This window comes from Danio rerio, chromosome 17 (genome assembly GCF_052040795.2).
Source record: "Danio rerio strain M-AB ecotype USA chromosome 17, GRCz13ab, whole genome shotgun sequence".
NCBI lineage: Eukaryota > Metazoa > Chordata > Actinopteri > Cypriniformes > Danionidae > Danio > Danio rerio.
This window is the reverse complement of record NC_141037.1, coordinates 35627978-35652607: the sequence shown is the minus strand read 5'-3', so window position 1 is coordinate 35652607 and position 24630 is coordinate 35627978. Positions and strand designations below refer to the sequence as shown.

General features: G+C 37.4%; 1 protein-coding gene across 20 annotated transcripts in view; it reads right to left on the bottom strand.

Moving 5' to 3' along the window:
• gphna (gephyrin a) overlaps positions 1-24630 on the bottom strand; it is a 170532-nt gene that overhangs the window by 105335 nt on the left and 40567 nt on the right. For all 20 annotated transcript variants that reach the window (XM_087289145.1, XM_087289148.1, XM_087289156.1 and 17 more), the window contains 1 exon segment: positions 6876-6954. In XM_087289145.1, the coding sequence (XP_087145271.1) occupies positions 6876-6954 (79 nt within the window).

Here is a 24630-nt window from a genome sequence, read left to right as displayed (position 1 = left end):
AACAGTATCCCCTCCCAATGTGATGGCTCAAATATGATCCCACTTCAAAGTTTCATCTCAATGTGTTGGTTCAAATAAAATCAAAACTCAGGCAAATTAATAATTAATAGTCGGCAGGATCACAACAAATACAAGCTGCTTCCATAAGGAACTATGACCTTGGTGACACTTTTCTTGTCTCAGGTAAAGACCTGTCCATCTCAGGTAAGTGCTTAGCTCTGCTCTCTCTCAAACGCTGCATGTTCACCCCTCTGTAGGTGAAGACATCATGATAGTTTTTATCCAGAGGACGAGGAACTGTGTGTGTCCCAACTATGATTAATTCCGCTCTATTTTTACCACACCTCGTTAGTATAACTGACAGCTCTTCCAATGAATCAATTCACCTGAGCTGACAGAGCACTGGAGATGAAGCCCACCAGTCAACAGACAACACTCACAAACCTTATCCATCAACACTCCCTAAACTACCGCTACCTTCTGGCTGCACCCCATGCTTCTCTTTCTCTCTGACACCTCTCGGAGACCTACATCTGAGACCTGCTGTCTCTGTCGCTCACCTGACCTTGGTAAAGATACAGAGATACTTGCTCTGAAAAGGACTTTGATGCTTAAGTAGAAAGACAGGTGGAAAGGCATTTCAGGTACTGGTACAATGTGGTCTTGGAACAAGTTCCTATCAATTCCTGATCCATCAATGACCCCAGATAAATCAGTTATTAAAACAGGGAAACTTGCAGTCTCTAAAAAAACAAGCAAATTCTCTGAATGTCTCAAGAGGTAAAGTTTTATGCATTGAAGGAATAGTTCACCCAAACTTAAAATTGTCATCATTAACTCACCATTTACTTGGTCAAAACCGGTTTGACGTTTCTTCTTCTGTTAAACACAAAAGAAGATATTTTGAAGAAAGCAGGAAACCTGTCACCATTGACATCCATATATTCCCTACCATGGAAGTCATTGGTTACAGGTTTTTACAAAATTAATAAGGTTTGGAACCACCTGAAGGTGGGTATTTTTGAGAGAACTATATCTTTAACCGTCCGGGGTCTGAGGTGATTCTGAGGCCCCTAAGATGCCTGACATTTATGCATATTTCAGCTACTTATTACATAGTATTGGCCAACATTTTTTATATATATATTCAGCACAAACTGTGCTACAATGATATGTGGGAAATATTGGTGTACATGCGCATGTTTTTTTTTTTTTTTTTAAATGCATGGTAAGTATGTTTTAGGGTAAAAAAATGTAGCTGAAATGAGGTCCAAAAACCACACTGAATGGGCCTGAACAAGACTTTTGAGTGACTAGTCTTGTAGGCTAGAATATTTACTTCACAATTATGTAAGAATTATTATGTTCTCTCATTCAAAGAAAACATTACAATGATTTACATTTTGCAAAGTCTATTTTGGCTCACCATACTGTATGCATTAGAGTGACAATGGTCATGCATAATTCACACATGGAGAGACAAAAGACACTCCCCCACTGGCTAATGTTCACCCATCAAGAACATTGCAAAGATATGTCCAGCAGTAAAAGCTAGCCCAAACTAAATGCTTGTTGTACCCACATACTTGCTGTATGACCATGTAAACACTATGGGTGATTAATGTATGAGCACATTTAATAATAACTTCTAAATGATTCTGAGACACTGAAGTGTCACTGAGTTTTAGTTCATTTTAGAGACGTGTTTTTTTTTAAAAAAAACAGTTTGCGGATGGACAAAAAAATGAATACATAAAATGTTTATTTGTCTTATTTTGCGAAAGCAACAACTTTTGTTGTTATTGTAGACACCTAAAAGATTTGATTGATGTATTGTACTTATCTGTACGATTAAAACTGAAAGTTTAATTTAAGTTCTTTTCGCTGTTATAAGGAGAAGACACCTCAAAACGTGTATACACGGTTGCAGACTCCAGAGGGTTAGGGTAAATTGGCACTTTTCAATAATCAACCAGATCGGTGCCCCTTTTTAGACAGGCAGGATGTGGTTTAGAAAGGATTTGGATGTGTCTTGAGGCCTTCCAACCTTTGGATTATGCCTATAATGAAGGCATCATTTACACTTTAGAAAGCTTTTTTTTTTTATTTAAAAGTAGGGTAAACCCATTGTTTTATAAAGGACAAGTTGGCTTTATTTCCAAAGTAAGGCCACTGTAAGTTGGAACTGTTAAGCTGACATAATATTTTCAATTATGCCCATCATTTGGTTTACATAATTTTAAGGCAAACGATTTACTCACTTCACTTAACTCAACTTATCACTTTTTACAGTGTATACAGAAAAGTGAAAGGACAATGAACTGTTCTTGTTGAAGGTTTGTTAAAAAATAAGGTAAATTTCTCAAAGCATGAGAGGTCTTTGCTGAAGTATACGAGACGTACAGTAGCTGGTTTATGAGAGGCCTGCATTATGTGAAGAGTCCTCACAAAGTCTATTTGCAAGAGTCATACCGATATACTCTGCACACAAGCACTCATAAGTACAGTCTTTAGCTATTCGGTCCAGCATGTGGTCATTTTTTCATGACCTCTGATTCATTACTGGAAAAAGTAAATATGCTAGATTTGCATATTTCATGCAGTATGCGTTCACATGCTTTTATGCTAAAGTACACATCTCTAATGTAACTGACACTATAACCACACTATAACAAACACTTTCAAAAACAGCTTACTGTCTATATAAAACTCAACAAAACCACGTGTTATCTTTATAATAACTTGACTTCTAGCTGATCATTTGAAAAAGTGGCAGAAGGTTTTTTTTTTTCAATAAATCATCTGTTGAACTGCATCCCAATCATCACAAATACTGCAGAAGATATACTGGAACCCACATGGACTGAACATTCTCACAAAATCAGTCAAGTTTGGTGAAGGAAAAATCATGGTTTGGGGTTACATTCAGTATGGGGGTGTGCGAGAGATCTGCAGAGTGGTTGGTGCTGCTCATTACATTACAAACCAAAAAAGAGGGCAAATTCTTCAGCTGGATGGCGCTCCTTCTCTTACTTTAGCCTTCACATCAAAGTTCCTGTAAGCAAAGAAGGTCAAGGTGCTCCAGGATCGGCCAGTCCAGTCACCAGACATGAACATTATTGAGCATGTCTGAGGAAAGATGGAGGAGGCATTGAAGATAAATTCAAAGCATCTTGATGAATTCTTAGAGTCCTGCAAGAACGCTTTCTTTGCCATTCCAGATGACTTTATTAATAAGTGATTTGAGTCATTGCAGAGATGTATGGATGCAGTCGTCCAAGCTCATGGGAGTCATACACAATATTCATTATTTTTCCACTGCAGCATGACTTTTTATTCAATACTGTGCACTTATTCTACAAGACTTTTGTCTAAGCAAAGTCAGGCCTTAACTTTGCCTTTTATACAAGTTATTTCAGATACCAAATGATCAACTAGAAGTCAAGTTATTATTTGTTGTTCCTAAAACTTGGATAGGCGACAATACTTTTGTCAGGTAGTGTATGTATGTGTATATATGTGTATATATGTGTGTGTGTGTGTGTGTGTGTGTGTGTATGTATGTATGTATATATATATATATATATATATATATATATATATATATATATATATATATATATACATATATATATATATACATATATAGTCTCAAATTTTGAACTACTCATTTAAAGTCTAAACTACACTGACGCATATTCTGTTCCTATTCTGAAGCATCATCTGGCCAAAACCGCCTACTGTTTTAGTCAGAAAAATGATCTTCACAGGCTTATCATTTCTCTTTTGTGCTCAAGAATTGTGTTTACTTGTTAGTCTTAAACAAAACTCTGAAATATCTTTAAAAGATTCAATGTCATAAACTTTCTCAACTTTCCCAAATCCAGCAAATAGCTGTTACTCAAGCATTTATGATTTCAGCTTAATACCTTCTAAGGAAAATTTTTCTTTCAGAAACCTGATAAAAGCCTGTACACCTCAATTCCTGGAAATTTTGTTTATTCGCTGGATCAATGAAGTTACAAGAATGCATGAAAAGTAATGGTGACAGGCTAAGTAAAAAATTGCAGCTGCTGTCCTCCTTTTTCAAAGATGGATTCTTGTGCCTCGTCCCAATGACAGCTTAAATGCTTGTAGTGCTCCACTATATCCACATATTGGTCTGGATTGTTGAATACCACTGTGCATCAGTTTGAGTTCAGCATGAGACTGCATTCGAGGGCAGAAAGATACCCATTGGCAGGAGTCTCTAATCCTGCCTTTATGCTGAGTTCACACTGACCTCAGAGCACCTCAAAACTCACTTTTGTTTACTTGTGGGATGTTTTTTACCTCTAGTGAATTTTCCACTTGAGTTTATTTGAACTTGTACAAAACTGTATGAGGTGAACTCTGAGGGCTCTATTTTAACAATCTAGGCGCAAAGTCTAAAGCGAAAGGCGCAAAAGCATTATAGGAGTGTCAGAAACCACTTTTCCTATTTTAAACACACTCTGTCCCCCGGTGCATGGTCTAACAGGGTTGTGCTTATTCTCTTAATGAGTTATGGGTGTGTTTTGAGCATTACTGCATTGAACTAATCAGAGTCTCATCTCCCATTTCCTTTAAGAGCCAGCTGCATCGCACCATGGCACATTTGCTATTTAAATGAAGAACTTTGTAAGTGAAAAAACGCTGCACTAGCTAATCTACTCTGTGACTACCTCATTTTGCTTATGGTGTGAACCTAGCTTTAAAGTAACCAATGTCCTAAAGAGTTTAACTTCAATCCTCATTTAACAGTCCTGAAGCAGCTTATAAAGGTCATTGCACAGCTTACCAAAAATACACAAAAGTAAATAAGAGTCACAATAAAAGTAGACCTACAGAAATGTAAAAAATGTGGAATTCAAACATTTTCCCTGCTTAATTTGAGCACTGTCGATTGAGTTTGTTTACATGGTCAACAGAAATGACTGTTATTGGTTCTAACAATCAGCACTGTTCACCTAGTGGTGACAGATACACAGACACTAGCCCCTTTCACACATACAAGCAATTGTCCGGAAAGGGATCATGTGTGAACGGGCTCTTTTTGAAAATACCAGTAAATTAATTCAGCAAACTAGTAAAAAAGAGAAGTTGTAACATTTCTGGTAATTTGCCAGAATGCTGCTCTGATTGCGCTAAATAATCAGACGCATTCACATCCGCACTGTTTATGAAAATAAAAACCTTAACCTGAATATTTTCCAGACACATTTAGCTGCTAGATGTTAGTCAGATAATGTTTTTATGTTCCTTCTTAATGCCAAAAGTGTAAAAAATTATCGATAATATACTTATGATAAACAAGGGCATTAGGACTCACACAGACTGCAGGTTGAGCACCTCCTGCTGGCTCCACTAATGGCCCATTTCCACTGAACTATGGTTCAGTACACTTTTATGGCCGTTTCCACTGTCAAAAGGTGTACCGTACCACATTTTGGTCAGCCTTTGCAAATGGTACCAAGGGTACCAAAAGGCGGAGCTAAACATGCAGCTGAATGCTATTGGTTTACAGAGATACGTCATTCTCTCACGCAACAAGCCAGAATGAAAACAAAGGAACCGCCATGTTTTAAATACACAGCCAGCCGAGACATTACACCATGATAATATATACCTAAAATAACAAGCCATGGTCAACCCGAGCTCAAACAAACTAAGAAGCCAAGAAGAACAAAATCTGTTGTGTCCTGCTGTTGTTTTACGAGCCCGTCTAAAAGTGCGAGCGGTATTGCTTTGTCCAGAGAGCTCGCGATCTCGTTTATATTTTAAATAATAAACTTTTTGAGCTCATATTAATAACCTGCTCCTGATCATTGAAGCGTTCTGATATTTGATCCTGTCAGAAAAGGACAAACGCAAGAGTGACGCGCGGAAAAAAAAGGAAGAGCCAGAAAAAGATGCAGAGAATGATGCCTTCAGCAACCTAAAACATGAACAAACTGCCATGTTTAATCATTATCATCACCTTTTGGACTATTATGAACTCGGAATGACAGAATTACTTTCTAACAGAGGTCACACATGCTGCTGAAGATTAAAGACACATTTGAGAGGTTGACACTGTCTGTGGGCGATATTTTTGTTGTTTTTGAACCCAAATAAGGACTAAATATATGCTGTGTGTAACTTTTCTGTAATTGACAACATATCGGAGACTGTAATGGGCTGTATGTGTTCATATATGTTGCATTTATTTAATTATTTTTTTTAATTGCAGACGTTACAGTAGGCTATTTCGCACTGATCTGCAGTCATAATCAAATCATGTTCATTCAAAGATTAGTAATGAACGTTTATACACAAGTATTTATGAGTATAAAGCATTTGTCTTGTGAGAAGTGCTTCTCATATGATATATGAACGACCGGTACAGCTTTACTGTAGACATTTACTCAAGTAATAATTACATCATCTGAAACTTTCTATCGTATACCACGCCCACCAAAAGGGTACCCTTTTGATAAAGGGAACCCGTAACGTACAATACTGTACGTCTCAGTGGAAACGGGCCAAAACACCACTTCCAAGAGCAACCTAAGTTTCCCAGGTCTCCCATCCAGGTACTTGCCAGGCTCAAAGAAACAACTTCTTTTCACATCACTAACTATTTGAAACTTGTAGAAGCGTTAAAAAAGGCTGGAGCTAAATTCTGCAGGACTTTAGTTCTAAAAGAAAGAATGAACACTCATGTCCAACACACTCAACTGACAACCACTGCATGTAAACATAGATCCATCCATTCGGAACAAAAAGACAGGTAATGGCAATGTTCTGGTGCACAGGACCCGATGAATGTATGTTAGCATTTTGTGCATAGCCAAAGTGTTGTGCGAGTCACTTACAAGGATGGGTCATGAACGAGATCTTTGAGGTTGATTCCACTGCGATCCTCAGCGAGGTTTCTGAAGCAGCTGTCACTCACTGCAGACAGGAGAGAGATAAAGAAAGGATGTGAGGTATGGAAAAAGAGAAAAGAAAATAGAAAAAGGCATATCACTGCATGGAAATAACAGAATGCCCCTTTGCATACAACAAACATCTGATTCCTTAAGCGTCATGTAAGTCCTGAGGTTTAAGAGAATATGAGTTCTGTCAAAACGCATTACTCAACAAAGGCATGCAGCTACAAGCATGGAGAATTATACTCTTAGGCCTTCATGTAGTCTATGTTACGGAAGCCACAATGTTACGCACCAGAGAACATTGACATTACTGTCATCCTCTGTGTTGTGTCAACTTCCTCTGGGATTTTACAACCTGTATGATGGCGAGCAGAATCAGCACCACTGAAAAGCATCAGCTCAGCACACATCCTCAAGCACCAGCACAAAGCTACCAGCAGTTACAATTACAACAGTAGTTAAAGGGGATGTAACACTGAAAACAGGATTTGCCTTGCTCTTTCCATGCTTTTTTTCAACCCTGTACACATATTCAACATATACCACCTACTGAAACTATGCTGCAAAAATTTGTCATTCAAAAATCATCATGGTATTGATGCCAAAACCATAAGCTTATTAGCATATGACCAATCATGTTTACATATCAATGCGTTTGATGAGCGCTGAGAACTTTAGTTTGCCAATTACAGCAAAGGTCTTTATAAATCTTAAAGAAACAGTTTGCCCTAAAATAAACCCCTCGTACTCTGGAAAAAACTATTTATTTGTGTTTCACAGAAAGAGTTTGGATCCAAAGGTCATTAAGTAAAAACATTAATTAATACAAATTAGTTAATACAATTTTTTTTTCAAAGCTTTGCAACATCGCATAGCTTGAGTGCATGCGGCGAATATGACGACATCGCGGGGTTTGCAGAGGTTGGCTTTGGGTGTACGCAACATGGTTTCGGCTGGCAGAGTGCAACATTTTTTTTTGAGCGAACCGTTTGCGTGGCGAGCAGTCGAGCAAACAGTTTGCGTGGCGGCGCAACTGATTTGAGTTGCATATGAATCAGGCGAAAGTATACATCCAGATTAAGGGCCCAAGCCGTTTCGGGGCCCCCAGAGATACCAATAGGGGCCCACCAGACTGATGAGCTTTGAGAGAAATGAATTCGAAACGCTGGCCAAAATATTCCTGGCGAGACATGATGCATAATAATAGCTTAATCTCGATTAATGGTTTTTCATAATCGTTGGAGCCGGAATCAAACTTTGATTAATTGCACAGCCCTACAATCAACTTTACACGACCTAAAAACCATGAATGAAGAATATTCGAAACGGGATCAACAAAAATCAACCAAGTAAGATTAAAAATAAGATGGGCTTGAAGCACCTTGCAGTGAATACTGATCTAACATGGCCTACTTCCTCTTAAAACAGGAAGCCAGGATGGACCATATGGGAAACTTGAAATCGTATGCCAAAATCTAAATAAAAATGAAAGTCATGATGAGATGAAACTCAAAGCCCTATACAATAAAATCTGGACTTACTTTTTTATCAAAATATAGCAACCTCTAAAATTTCAACAACCAGCCTTATCAATTCCTAATAGTGAAGTAAAATCAAGTACTACATTTTTTCTCATTGATGTTCCACTTCACCATGAAATGTGCTGCATTACCAAATTAAAAAAAAAAAGCCTTGCAAATGCTTTTTAATAGTAACAGAAATAATAATAACATCATCAGCATTGTGTTGTGGATATAAAAAGGTTCAGTTTAGCTAAAAACAGGTTAAAATCTGTGACAAGGGAAGAGAATGACCTGTGCTGTGTAAATAAATGATAAAGCGCAGCCGTTCACCGTCACATTCCCCCATCACGCACAAGGGCTCAGTGCAACACTTGCTTCATAATTGCAGCATTTTCTCACCCTTCTCTCTTTTCTCCTCATCTCTTGCTCTCTCTGTTCTCTCTCTCTCTCTCCACCCTGCTAACCCTTGATCTATAAATAGGCTGGTGTTCCCTGCAGGAGGCTGGAGAAGTGAGCTCTCCTCAGAGAAGCGGCGAAAAACTTCTTGTCACAGGCACGCAAATGCAACGTCTGTGTGTGTGTGTGAGTGTGTATCAATGCGGGTGAAAGAAGAAGATTGTTCTGCTGATGCATATCGTATATAGGCAACCATGAATGTGCATGTGTTTGTGTGTGTGTGTGTGTGTATGTGTGACAGTGATAGACAGAGAGAGAGAGAGAGAGAGAGAGAGAGAGAGAGAGAGAAAGACGCAGCAGTTGGAACATTCATCACAGACGTTAAGGCATCAGAATGTTAATGTCACCACAGCTCTGCCCTGCATGAGACTAGAGGAGAATTGCTTTTTTTTTGGACCTGCTAAAGAGTTACACCTCTTTAACAAAATGTTATTAAGGATTGCAGTTCATTTCCAAAGCTACTGTCACTGGTACATTCAAACCATACAAACAATGCAGTAGGACTTTTATATGATAGCTGTTCAAAATCATGATATTTGCAAGGTTGTCAATTGAACTAAAAAATAAATACTATCAATATTAAATGTGACTGCTGAGCAGTGCTGCAACAGCAACATAAAAAAACTAATTTACCGCTAATACTCTTTTAGATTTTATGGAGCCAGATCAGTGTAAAAAATAAAACATTTACAAAAATACAATTCCTAGATCAACAACAAAATTCACCTTCACAAAATACAATTTGTAAATTAAAAAACACCGTTCACACACAAGTCCAATCTGTAAATTCAAAACACTGTTCATATACACACATAAGTCCAATTCGTAAATTCAAAACACTGTTCATATACACAAACAAGTCCAATTCGTAAATTCAAAACACTGTTCATATACACACACAAGTCCAATTAGTAAATTCAAAACACCGTTCATATACACACAAGTTCAATTAGTGAAGTCAAAAGACTGTTCATATACACACAAGTCCAGTTCGTAAATTCAAAACATCGTTCATATATACACACAAGTCCAATTCGTGAATTCAAAAGACTGTTCATATACACACGTCCAGTTCGTAAATTCAAAACATTGTTCATATATACACATAAGTCCAATTAGTAAATTAAAAACACCGTTCATTTACACACAAGTCCAATTCGTAAATTCAAAAGACTGTTCATATACACACACAAGTCCAGTTCGTAAATTCAAAACATTGTTCATATATACACACAAGTCCAATTCGTGAATTCAAAAGACTGTTCATATACACACGTCCAATTCGTAAATTCAAAACACTGTTCATATACACACACAAGTCCAATTAGTAAATTCAAAACACCGTTCATAAACACACAAGTTCAATTAGTGAATTCAAAAGACTGTTCATATACACACAAGTCCAGTTCGTAAATTCAAAACATCATTCATATATACACACAAGTCCAATTTGTGAATTCAAAAGACTGTTCATATACACACGTCCAGTTCGTAAATTCAAAACATTGATCATATATACACATAAGTCCAATTAGTAAATTAAAAACACCGTTCATTTACACACAAGTCCAATTCGTAAATTCAAAAGACTGTTCATATACACACAAGTCCAGTTCGTAAATTCAAAACATTTCTCATATATATCAGGGGTGGCCAACCCTGTTCCTGGAGAGCCACCTTTCTGCAGATTTCAGTTGCTACCCATATTAAACACACCTGAACCAATTAATTAGGACCTGAAAACCACATGATAATTACAGGCAGGTGTGTTTGATATGGGTTGCCACTGAAATCTGTAGGAAGGTGGCTCTCCAGGAACAGGGTTGGCCACCCCTGATATATACACACAAGTCCAATTCGTAAATTCAAAACATCGTTCATATATACACACAAGTCCAATTAGTAAATTCAAAACACCATTCATATACACACAAGTCCAATTCGTAAATTGTCATCTTTCAGGTCAATCTGCCACTTTAAGGTCACTTGGCATTAAAGCTTTTAGGATTCTAATATTAAGATAACCAAACTTGTTCATATTTGCTTCCCATGTACCCCCTTATAAAGTTTTTTTTTGCTTTAATTGACTTCCATATAGTTTAATTAAAATTTTATATTTGTTGTTATGTTTTTAAATATAAAAATATATTATTTAAAATGACATCTTAGTAACTTACAAAAACTATTAGTAACATACCATGACTATTGGATAACCAAGATAACAACATGGTATTACAAGGTACCCCACAAAAAAATATAGACCACTTTATATAATACTAGTAAAACTGACAATGTGACACTGTGATAAAAACCTGAATGATTATTCTGTTAAAACAGAACTAAATAAAGTATTTTACAAAAGAATTAATTGTAATCTACTATTATTATTAAAACATTGTTCATTTGTATGGTTTTGAAAGCGCTACATAAAAAAATAAAAAACAATAGAATATGAGATACATGCATACTGAGATAATTATGCACAATAAAATGGTACCCTGGCTAGGGCTGTGCAATTAATCAAAAATCCGATTTCGATTTTGGCTTCCAACGGTTATGAAAAACCATTAATCGAGATAAACGATTGCATCATATACCGCCCCTTTCCAGTTGTACACGTGTTGCTCTCAAAAGCACGAAAAACCGCATGCTTCTGTGTGCGTGTGTGCAGCGCGCACACACAGTCAGAAGCATGCGGTCAGCATTCGGTCTCATTCGCACACTGAGATGAGTAGAGCGCACACATTTCATCTTAACGCGAGCGCTTTAATGGTCAAATAGGTGTCAAAACGCAGTGTTTATTGATCATTCATATTAACCCTCATTTGTTTAATAAATTTTTTACACAAACAAGTTGAGAATCAAAAAAAACGTGAAAGAGAAACCATTAAAGTGACAGCGCGCAATTCCTGCTGCCACCTGTTTTTATCATTAATCAAACAAAATGAGAAAATCCCTCACTGCTCTAGACTTTTGTAGTTAAAGAGTTTTACTTACAGTGAAGATGCTTAAAGCACAGTTTGTTTCATATTTTTATTCTATTGTATTTATTTCTCTTTCCTTTGCAGGGTGGAAAATAATGTATGCAGTTGAAGTCAGAATTATTAGCCCTCCTGAATATTAGCAACCCTTTTCCTCCCCAATTTCTGTTTAATGGAAAGAAGATTTCTGAACATAATAGATTTAATACATCATTTCTAATAACTGATTTATTTTAACTTTGCTATGATGACACCACACAATATTTGACTAGATATTATTCAAAATACAAGCATTCATATTCAAAGTGTGATTCAAAGGCTTCATTAAAGTAATTAGGCAGTTCATTGTATAACAGTAGTTTCTTCTGCAGACAATCAAAATATATATGGCTTAAGGGGGCTCATAATATAGACCTTAAAATGGGTTTCAAAATATTTATACCTGCTTTTATTCTAGCCAAAATAAAACAAATAAGCTTTTCTCCAGAAGAAAAATATTAGAGGAAATACTGTTAAAATTCCTTGCTCTGTTAAACATCATTTGGGAAATTTTTATTTTAAAAAAATTCTCAGGAGCGCTAATAATTGTGACTTCAACTGATAATCGTTTTGAATAATCGTGACTACAATTATGACTAAAATAATCGTGATTATGATTTTTTCCCAAAATCGAGCACCCCTAACACCCTGGCTTATTCTAAACCCCAGGTAAAACTTTATCCCATGTTATCTTGTTTAATGTTTCACACTGCTTATAATTTTCTCAGAGTTAACATTTAATCATGGTTATACATAAGGGAAAATGTATTGAAATCACTTTTAAGAATGTTTGAGGTACACTTGGTACAATCCTGAACCATGAGATGATTTCCTTATATCTGTATCTGTCAAACACAGCACTTAGCCCCTTTAAAGGAAGTTTATAAAATATGTTGTGTCCTCATATTATATAGTGTCTAGTCCAATCCATTCTATCTTGAAAGGATTTATCAGATTAAGATAGTAAGAAGGAAATGCTTTCTTTCCAACAGTTGTCATTTTTTCCCCTCACTATTTGACACTCCCACGTCAAATGACCTTGAATACTTCAGTAAATACCGTGGTGTTCCCGTGGTACAGTGATATAAAAAATGATAAAACCGATATTAATCTGTTGTATACCATGATTGAAAAAAAATTGCTAATACCATGGTACATGTTCCCACAATATGAAGTACATTTTATTTAATGAGAAAGAAATCAAGTATTATATCCCCTAACACATGTCCAAAGGAATTACTGAACATCAACAATTCTCAAGTCACACAGAAACGGTCTCCTTTAAGCTCTGTTTGTAGACAGGCGCACACACAGACACACACTTTCTTTCTACCTCATGTCTGTGACTCACAGCTCTGCAGACGGAAAAGTCTGTCTGCATGGACACTTTGGTGAGGTGAGAGTTTCCCTCTCAGCATGAGACTGTGTGTGTGTGTGCCTGTGCATGTGTGTGAGTGTGTGTTGCCCGCGGCTGTGAGTAGGAGGTAGACTTGCATGAGCTGAGCTGGTGTAAAACCCAGTCTCGTTAACCCCTGCCTACATCCAGAGAAGACCCGTGGACCTCACTCTGTTCCTCAAACACCACAGGTCCAACACCTGGGAGCAGATAAACCCAGCTTTGAGCAGCAAACCTCAGTGGAGCACCAGCCCCTTTGAAAAACACTCCTGCTATAAAAGACTGCATATAGAAATATTTTCTATACAAAGCTTACAAGACAAGGACGAGTATGTCTCAGAATTGACCAGAAGCTAATCCAGTTGGTTGCTTTTTTCCCCCTATTTTGTGTCATTAACTCTCAGAAGTTGTATGCCCAGTTTCCACCAGGTATTAGCATGCATTCTCAGTGATCTGGGGCCAGTTGCATAAACTAAAGGTTGATTTATACGTCTGCGTCAATTGAATAATAATAATAATATTAATAATAATAATAATAATAATAATAGTAATAATAATAATAATAATTCATTACATTTATATAGCGCTTTTCTGGTCACTCAAAGCACCTCACACATTTTTTATTGGAATCTCCTCATCAACCACCAGTGTGCAGCATCCACCTGGATAACGCGACGGCAGCCATATTGCACCAGACCGCACACCACACAACAGCTGATTGGAGGAGAGGAGACAGTGATGGAGCCAATTATGATATGGGGATGGCTTGGAAGCCAATATGGACAGAGGCCTGTGGGCAAATTTGGGCAGGATGTCAGGGTTAAACTCAGGGGCGGACTGGCCATCTGGCAATTCTGGCAATTGCCAGAAGGGCCGGACCATTTTTTAAATGTGGGCCGGTCAGCTATTTTTTTTTTATTTTTTTTTTTATGTATTGTTTTTACATGCAGGAAGCTTTTATCTCTTGTTAGATGTGAGTATTATGATGATGATGATGATTATAGTAGTAATAATAATAAAAAATTGTTAAGCATTGGCCCAATCGGCAATGACCGACTGGTTTCGAGATGGGCCGACCCAATTAGAGGTTATGCGGACGTAATCAAATTCTGGCAAGAATGTCAAACAAAAGGTAAACGCAACACAAGCTAATTGTCAGAGATGGACCATAAAAAGGGAAAGGCGGTGCCGAAAAGCTCACAGAAAGCAAAATAAAATGTCTCTAAAATCAAACGAAATAGTCTCAAAAGGGGGCAGCGCAGGGGCGCAAGAAGGTCACTATTTTGAGCCTCGGCTGGGTGAGTTGATGTTTCTGTTTGGAGTTTGCATGTTCATGTGGATTTCTTCCTGGTTTCCCTCACATGTGCTCTAGGTGAATTGGGTAGGCCTAATTGTCCGTAGTGCATGTATGTGAATGTGTGTGTATAGGGGTTTCAAAGTGAGTTGCAACTTGGAGGGCATCTGCTGTGTAAAACATATGCAGGGTAAGTTGGCGGTTTTTCCGCTGTGGCGATCCCTGATTAATAAAGGGACAAAGCCGAAAAGCTAACGAATGATTGAAATTATTGCATAGATAAATTTGTTATAAATAGGTTATTTTTGTTCCAGTCACATGCATTAAATGTTTAAATATCTATCACATATGGTACTGCTTATATTATTTCACCATCTGTACACCAATATAAGTAGTGGATATGCGTGTTCGTGCATGGGGTTGTGTCGGTGTGGTAATGTGGGCTGGTGTGGCTACAGTGCCAGGGCTGATTTTTAGTCCCAGTCCGCCCCTGGTTAAACTCATACTTTTTTTTAGGGTGTATGCAGGAATCCTAAATGTAATTTCAACACTTTAAGACTTTTTAAAGACCTTCTCAGAATATTTTAAGACCTCATGTCCACTTTAAGTTCTCATCACTAGCAAGCCTTTGACTTAATAAACAGTTGTTAATAAACAGTTAAATAATTGTAATAATTGTAGTAGTTAAATAAATCAATGGAGCACACCCATGCAACAGAACTCATATAAGCTCAGAAGAAACAAAGCTTAAAAGAATAAATTACGCAGTTGTTTTCAGTCTTCAGCTTCAGGCTTCAGCCACTGTTTAAGCTCGTCTTTCTCCAACTTACATTTTCCCATTTTGCCTCACATTACCTTCCTGTGTTTGTCGCAAATCACGTGACATCACCAGGACAGAGGAGAGGAACAATCGTGTGGATCAAGCACTTTGTTGTTAATATAAGAAGGAAAATAAATATATTTATGCTTTTTTGGAGTCAAACGCTGGACAACGAACAAAATTTAAGACCCAATCAAAGTGCAATTAAGACTTTTTAAAAACTTTTAAAGTCCTTAATTTTCTCATAATCGATTTATCAACTTTTAATACTTTTTAAGACCCTGCGGATACACTGTCTTTTCCCTGGGATTTTTAATAACCACAGAGAATCAGGATCTTGATTTAACGTCTCATCCAAAAGACGGCACTCACTGAGCAGTATAGAGTCCCCTTAACTATACTCGGGCCATAGGACTCACACAGACCACAGGTTGAGCACCCCCTGCTGGCCTCAGTAACAGCACTTCTGGCAGCAACCAAACTTTCCCATGTAGTCTCCCATCCAGGTACTGACCGAGCGCAGCCCTGCTTAGCTTCAGTGGGCGACCATGCGAGTTACAGAGAGCTAGCTGCCAGCAAACATGGATGAGCCATACCATATCCATACCCTTCTCTAACGGTGCAATATTTTCTCATTCTGCAATATATATATTGCATTATGAATTATATAGTTCCACAGAAGACTTGAATATCTCTTATTTGGAAAGATTTAGAATTTTAGCTAGAACGGTATCATTCTGTAGGGGAGTGCATCTGCATAAAATCTAGTAAAGAAATGAAAAGCATAGCTGACTACACTTAAGACAAAGTTACATTGGAAACAAACAGTGTTTTAGCGTTTATTTCGGTATTGTATTTGATTAATAAATATTCAAATAATTCAATAAAATTAATCGCTATTAAAAGTTACAATCTGTACGATTTCTTATGCATGAACACAAATCACATGCAAATAATGAAAAAAACCACATGCAAATAATACATTATAATACAGACTTAGCATTGGACATTTTGTGATGTGATGATTGAGAATGATAACATTGCGATATTGATGCTGAAACGATATATGAGCTCTGTAATTGGTCTGCTTTGTATTGGTGATGAGTGTGGGTGGGTACAAGAGTCGTGGAAAAGGAGCGAGCCTGTTGGCGCAAATATTTAACGAGTGTCGAGTATCGTGGAGGAGGTCCGAATGGATACTTTTGTTGTGTGTATACCTTATGATATTGGAGGCGCAGTGGCGCAATGGGTAGCAATGTATGCATGTTCTCTCCGTGTTCATGTGGGTTTTCTCCGGGTGCTCCGGTTTCCCCCACAAAACCAAAGACATGTGCTATAGGTGAATTGGGGAAGGTAAATTGTCTGTAGTGTATGTGTATATGTCCTGGTCCTCCAGGTTGGGGGTTAAGCATTGGGCTAACAACCCACCTCATAAAAATGTGATGTTATGAAACACCAACATGGTGGAGCTAAATATCAACTTCGATATAAATGGCTCTAGGAGTAAGTATACCTTATGGTTAAAGTTGTTACACATCCGCTGGTCCTAGTATCTGAATGAGTGAGTTTGAGCCATTTGCACAGTAATGTAGCAATACAGGTATTTCCCATGTAAACAAAACACCCGCAAAGAAACTTGACACAGAGGAACATTGAAAACCTACCGTCGGCTAGTGTTACAATAGTGTTATTGTCAGTAGTGATGCACTGGTCATAGTGACGTCAGTAGTGATGCACGGGCCACGGGTCAGGTTGGGGCAGGTACAGAAATTGTCACTTTATTTGCAGGACGAGTCATTAAAAACAAAATAGAAGTCCATGGTCAGGAATTTACATCATTAAAAGAAAAAATTCAGGCTGCTAAATCTAATGTTTGGAACATGATCTGGAACCTGCAGAATCACGCACTTCACGCAACAGAATCGGCTTGTTGCCAGTTTTCAGGGCATTGCTTGTAATCACTTTCAGCCTTTGATAAAGGCTTTCTTTATTTGCATTACACTGCCTATATGTCAATTTAATGTTTGCGTTTGCGGGACGGCGTGGGTAGAAAAATAGATCCAGTGGTGCAGGACAATCAGATGCCACTCAAATAATTTCATAAAAGCAGGACCCACGGGTGGGAAAATTCTTGACCTGAGCATCATTAATTGTCAGAGCAACACTAACAAAAAGCAGAAGTATAAATGCACTTCAACGCACAAGTCATGTGCCATGGGTTACGGCGATCACTTGACGCAGAAGTATAATTCAGCCTTAAGGGTGTATTCACACTTGTCTTGTTTAGTTTGATTGAATCTAACTCAAGTTCATTTTGCCCTTTGGTGTGAATCTTTTGGGCAGGTGTGAATGCAGCAATTGCACGCTTCTGTGCACCAAACAAACAGACCAAGAACCAGCTGAAGAGGAATTGTACTGTTTGTTTAAGGTGTGAATAATATCTGACCTCTATTAGACACATTTGCAGAAAGCTGAGCCTGAGCTGAGTTATCAGGATCCCATAGTTTGAGTTGGGTTTTCTGTCTGATAAACAGCTAACATTAACACGTGTGGATTTTCTGAGAGCTGTTTATATGATCTGCCCAATTTCTGATTGGCTGTCTGTGGCCAAATTTCCAGCAGCAACAAGCAAGGATTGCCCAGTTTGACACTGAACAAACTTAGCTTCTCAATGCAGGGTTAACACCATAAATGCACTGCTAACCCTTAATTCAGTGCTAACACTGATTTTAAATTACACATGTGAAATGTTTAGTGAAAAGCAATGTTTAGAAGAACAATGACAACCAAGTGTCAAACCTTAATGTGTTTGGTCTGGACAAAAGCAAATGACTTTTCTGGTGTGAATACCCCCTAAGACTGGGGCCTAAACTCTGTCCTGGAGGGTCGGTGCCCTGCAGAGTTTTGCTCCAACCCCAAGTAGACACACCTGAACCAGCTAATCAAACTCTAACTAGCATACTAAAAACTTCCTTACAGGTGTGTTGAAGCACGTTGGAGCTAAACTCTGCAGGACACCAGTCCTACAGAACGTAGCCAATAGTCTTTTTAAACAGAAAGTAGACCACAGAAACGACTGCAATCGACTGCAAGAACAAAGTTTTAATAAAAAATAAACAAAAAAACTCAAAATATGCGCGAATGTTTTAAGAAAAAAAATTCTAGCAGCATTATTTTCACTTCAGCACAAGAAAGATCAATTCAATTCCTTGGTAATACCTTTATGTTGTTTTGGATAGAACTGCTTGTTCCATCCAAGGACGTAAATGTAAAAATGGCCATTGGAAGCTTAAGGGGCCGATCACACTGTGTTTAGCTCCCAAAAATGTAAGGGCGCAACACACTGCCTTTTTTTTTTTTTTTTGACGAAAAAAAGTGTGTTTTTTTATGCGACTATAGGCAATGACTGAATCAACTGTTTTTATGCACGGGTGTTGCTGTTGATATTGTTATAATTGTTGTATTTATTAATATTTTAATATTCAAGATTTATGAAGTGATACAGCTCTGGATAAATTGAAACCGTGACCACTAGTCTCTCTTCCATCTTTAAAATTCTCTGTAGTCGACAACACAAACACTGCTGTCACCTCAACGGAACACCTAACTCTGCTATTATTTGATTGGACAATGAAAAAAAAAAATACCACTGACATAAGGCGCTTTTTTTTTTTACTTGTTTCAACTGCGAGCACACAGCACGCAAAAACAAAAATGCGAGGCTTGCCCGACGCATAAACATTGTGCAAAATGCTTGCGGACATTAGTAAACCATTTAAAAGATGCGCTTCTCAACAAAAAAAGAGCATTCAATGTAATATGTCCCCAACTCTCCAACAAGTTACACAATTCAAGATCGTCATCATTAGGCATGGCACGATAACAGGTTTCAAGGTTTACAGCGGTTTGGAAAAGTTAAGGTTTTAAAATAATTCGTTTTTTAGGGCAACAGTTTCTCCACATCAAAAGCTATTGGTCAGGCCACGATTCAGCAAACATCTGAAAAACAAAATCACTAATAAACCAACATCCAAGCATGCTATATAGCTGAACAGCGCAGATGCTTTACTTTATATCCAAAGAAAAAAAGATATCCAAAAATTACCAAAGAAAGCAGTGTTTTTGAATCTAACGAAGACAGCAGAAGTCAATGATTTAGTTTAATAATTTAGCCTGACATGTTTACTCTTTCAACTCTATATTAAGAAGTATTTCTCAAAGAGTGCATACTCTTCTGTTACACACTCAAAAGTATATGCTTTTAGGATGTAGTATAAGTAGGCAAACGAGAGATGCAGCAAACGATTTAAAGGATTTTGCAGCGTTCACATGTGAGTCCAATCAGAGAAAAACAAGATAAACATCATCTCAACTAATCAAAAAGGCCTCAGAGCAGTGCTTCCCAACCCTGTTCCTAGAGGCACACCAACCGTATTTGGACATTTTCTCCCTCATCTGACCTGCTGAATGGTTTTGAAGTCTCTTCTACTGTTCTGATCAATTGATTCAGATGCATTTGATTAGGGAGAGGTTGGAAATGTGTACTGTTAGTGTGCATTAAGGATCAAGGCTGGGAAACACTACATTAGAGCAACTCCCCAATAATGATGTTCTATTACTCACTCTTTGTTCTAGAATCATTAAGCATCTCTACTGCCCCCTGCCTCCACCTTCATGACTATGCAAGACCAATCTAGAAAAATCTAAGCTATGGTAAGAAAGTGGCATTTTCAATAAGAGAGATCTGGTCTGTGTTGGTTTCAGGTGAACTCCATTAGAGCAGTGACAGGAACACACTGATCCCTAGGCACGTAGTTAACAGTGCTGGACACGTTTTGTGTGTGTGTGTGTGTGTGTGTGTGTGTGTGTGTGTGTGTGTGAGGGGATGATGTTAAGGAGAGAAGAGAGAGTCACAATGGAACTCAAAATCTGTGAGCTGCATTTCAAAGCACCTTTATACAAAATGTATCGTATAGAGCCTACAAAAGCTCTGTTTCTAGATAAGCTTTTCACAAAGGCAAAAGAAGGGAGCGGGGGGGAAAATAGGGGGAAGGGTGCTGAAAGGAATGTAGGAAAAAAAGAGGAATTAGGAGCATCTAATTAAATCAGTGAGAAATCATCTTTGCTGTAAAAACACATCTACATTTATACTGTGGTGACAGTCAGGAAATATTGGGTAGAACTTCATTTAGCAGTCATGACTTCCTGAACGCTATACTCCATCATTTCAGCAAAGCAACTTGAAGGCATTTTGGCACATTTCTCTGCATTGGATTGCTTCATGACACTGATCTTTTTGGTTGTTTTGAATGACTGCTGTAACTTCTTACCTCAAGCTAGCCAGGCTCACTATTCCACATAAAAGGAACAATACAGCAATGCATTATGAAATGGTGCTCGTGAATGTTAACTTCTTTATTCCAACAACTGTCAGATGACAGGTTTGGCTTTGTTTTAAAGTTGTCATGTGTATGTGGCCAGCTAGAAAAAGGGAGACTGTGATACAAGTCTGTTTAACAATATTCGAAATGCAAAAGAATATTACCTAAATGTTACCATTAGTCCTGGGCAAAGATAATGCAAAATAAATGTGATCGTGTCATGTGCGCACCACGATTTGAAATAACCCTAAGCTTATTAGCATTTCTTCCAGGCGCACGTTCAGCAGCCACACTTTAATGAAACCATTACGGTTCACACCGAACTTTTTTTTTATTGTTATTGTCAATGCCGTTCGGTCAATAAATACTGATACCATTTTTTTGGCCCAGCCCTAGTGTGTGTATTATATATTTATTATGCATATGTGATACACAAACATACAAACTAACAATACAAAACAATTCTGTTATATGGATATTTATATTTATGCACAATTTTATTCATATATATTTTACATCTAAACATAGAGAAACTTTTTTTTCAAACATGCACTTGTGTGTATTTATTGTTAATTAATTGTTACTTCGATGCACCGTGATGCAGACGCGAATAATTCGATATCGGTTCATTAATAGATCAGAACCGGTTATTACCAACTGACGTCATTTATTTCATATGCGCTATGTTGCTGTAGAATACTATGACGAGGGAGGCTAGGGCTAGTAGTTAAAATACTACAACTACTTGGAAAAATAATCGTAACCGAACTGCACCATGAGACCAGTTAAGGTTCACACCCCTACAGTTACAGTACATGCTTAAATTGTCAAAACAAACCTTTAACTTTGTCCAGCACTAATTACAACACACAATTGTTTTATTAATATTATTTATTTAACCGAAAGAAATTTTTTTTCAGATATTTAATCATATGTTGGTGCAGTCTACTGTCTGATTGTAAAAATAAGCCAAGAATAAATTTATTTTTTTATTAAATATAATAATAAGATGGTCATAAAAAGCAGCTATGTAACCCACTTAAGCACTACATTAATTTTAGTAAAACAATTGCATTATCTCATAATGCTACAAAGTTACTCATATAACCTTGTCATGATTAGTTTAAAACACTTAATATCTAATAATTCACCTATTCTTAAAAAAAAAAAAAAAATTAAACTTAAGGTTTCTTTTTTTTTTACATAAACGTATCTATCAAACAGAATGATTTATTTATATAGGCAGGTTTATTTATATAGCACATTTCATACACAATGATAATTTAAAGTGCTTTACATAAATAAAATGAACAAGTATACGAAAATAAAAACAAAGAATAAAATTATTAAAAACAGATTAAAATGTATTAAAACAAATTATAAAAGAATAAAAGAGAAAAGAAAGATATAATAGTGTGATCTGTTGGATGTAGCACAGTGCTCATTCAGTAAAGGCACCGCTAAACAGATGTGTTTAATGTCTTGATTTGGATGTGCCTAATGTTGGAGCACATCTGATCTTTTCTGCAAGCTGATTTCAAGCAGAGGGGGGCATACTGTAGTAGCTAAAGGCCGATTCACCCTGCTTTGACTAAACCCTTGGAATTTCTAGTCTATATGTTCCTAAAGTTTTGAGTGATCTATTAGGTTTGTATTCAGTGAGCATATCTGTAATGTAATGAGGTCCTAGGCCTTTCAGTGATTTATAGACAATTAATAATATTTTTATATTATTAATATTATTTTTAATAACACACTTTAAAATCTATTCTGAATGTAACTGGGATTTTCTGGTTCTGGTCAGAATCCTGGTAGCAGCGTTCTGGATCAGCTGCAACTGTCTATTTGGGAAGGCTAGTGAAGGGTCCATTACAGTAATCCATCCTGCTGGTGATAAAACCATGAACAAGCCCTCACTGGAAACAAAGCATCTAATTACTGCAATGTTTTTGAGATGATAGTATGCTGATTTACTTACTGCTTTGATATGACTACAGCAACTCAGATCTGACTTCAGAATAACACTAAAATTCTTGACCTTATATTTTGCTGTTTGACCCCTGGAGCCAAAGTACGCATTCAGCTTGAGAACCTCATAGGTAAACCTCATGAGGGTGGAAATTTCATACATATGTCATATTCATTTCCATAATCCCTTGAGGTAAATAGTTTACTCGCATACACAAATATACAGATACACAAAGGCTGTTTAAATTACTGGTTTAAGTCCATAAAAGACTGCAGAGTTTAGAAAACAGCTCATACAGCACAACAAATATGTTTGTGTGGAAATTATTATATGTTCTTTAACGATATGACTATTCACACTTTTCTGCTTGGCCCATAGTAAGCACTTTAATGCAAATCAGTGAAGCAATTGCTGTAATTTCATGAAACTACTCTGAAAGTTGCTTAAACTCCAGGCACTTCCTCCTCTACAGAAGCTCGTCTGACCACACTGGCCTTTCTGAACCAACAGAATGCCTGAGTGAAAAATGACAGTGTGAAAAATGAGGAAAAAGCCACGGGTTGAAAGTTGTCCTCATCTTCTCTCTTTCCAGAGCAGATTAATAAAACATCACACACAGCAGCTCCACTGCTAACTTACTTGGTCAGCAAAATGTAACCCATCTTTCAGTTCTGAACACACACACATGCAAACAAAGCAGAGACCACACAAAGCAAGAAAAGAATCGCTCAGTGAAGAAGGGAGGATTTTCAGAAGCTTTGAAAGTTCACAGGTAAGATCGATGTCAACATACACAGATCTGTTAACATTTCTTCAAAATTTCCAAGAAATGTAAAACTTTTTTTTTTTAAAGAAAATTACAATTGGTCAGTTTTTTGTGATTAAAAATCGTAAAGTTCCGAGCTTGTACACAGAGGCTAATTTGCAAATATGCTAATATACGCTCACTTGATTAACTATGACTAAAGCCTGGTTTATACTTCTGTGTCTAGTGACCCACGGCACATGCCTTGCATGTTGCTGTGCATTTATAACTCTGCGTGCTGTTTGTGTTGCTCTGCAATAATACTGTAACGCTAGCTGGCAGTAGGTTATGTTCCTCTGTGTTGAGTTTCTTCGCTGTTTTTTTTTTTTTTTTCCTGAACGCTACCTTAAAAGGTACAAGTGGCTCAAACTCGCTCATTTTGAGGCAGGAACTGGTGGACGGTGGACAACTTTAATCAGAAGGTAAACACAAAACAAAAGTTTCCAATTGGAGCTCCTTCACACGACTCGACACTTGTAAACACTCGCTCTAACAGGTTGGTGCGGCTCTTGGCCCCGCCCACATGTCAGTGCTACCAAGCCAACCAATCTTAGAGCTTGTGCTACGCATCATTGCGACATGTAATTACATTTTTGAGAGGTGCGCATCAGTGTCGCCGATGGCCACAGCGAGGGCTAAGCAACCACGCAAAGGCTGGGCTGGAGCATACGCGTGTGTTTGACACAGAAGTATAAATCAGCCTTAAGGTTTCAACTGACGCTTCTTACTCATCGCACATAAAGGGCCGTTCACATATTGTGCACGGATATTCGGATCTACGCACATGCAAGTGGTGCAAGAAGCTTTTCTGGTGTACCTAGTTGAAAACATTTAAACTTTTCAGAATCCCGCAAGTGTACCATGAGCCAGATGACAAGAACAGATGGCTCAGCTTCATACTTTGTATGGAATATCCACATGGTGTATATACTCTGGTCCAAAAAGACAAAAAGATGAAAATACCAAACAATTTTGTAATATAGTTGATCAAAAGAAAGAGGTTCAGCAGCCATTGACTACATTTGTTCTCT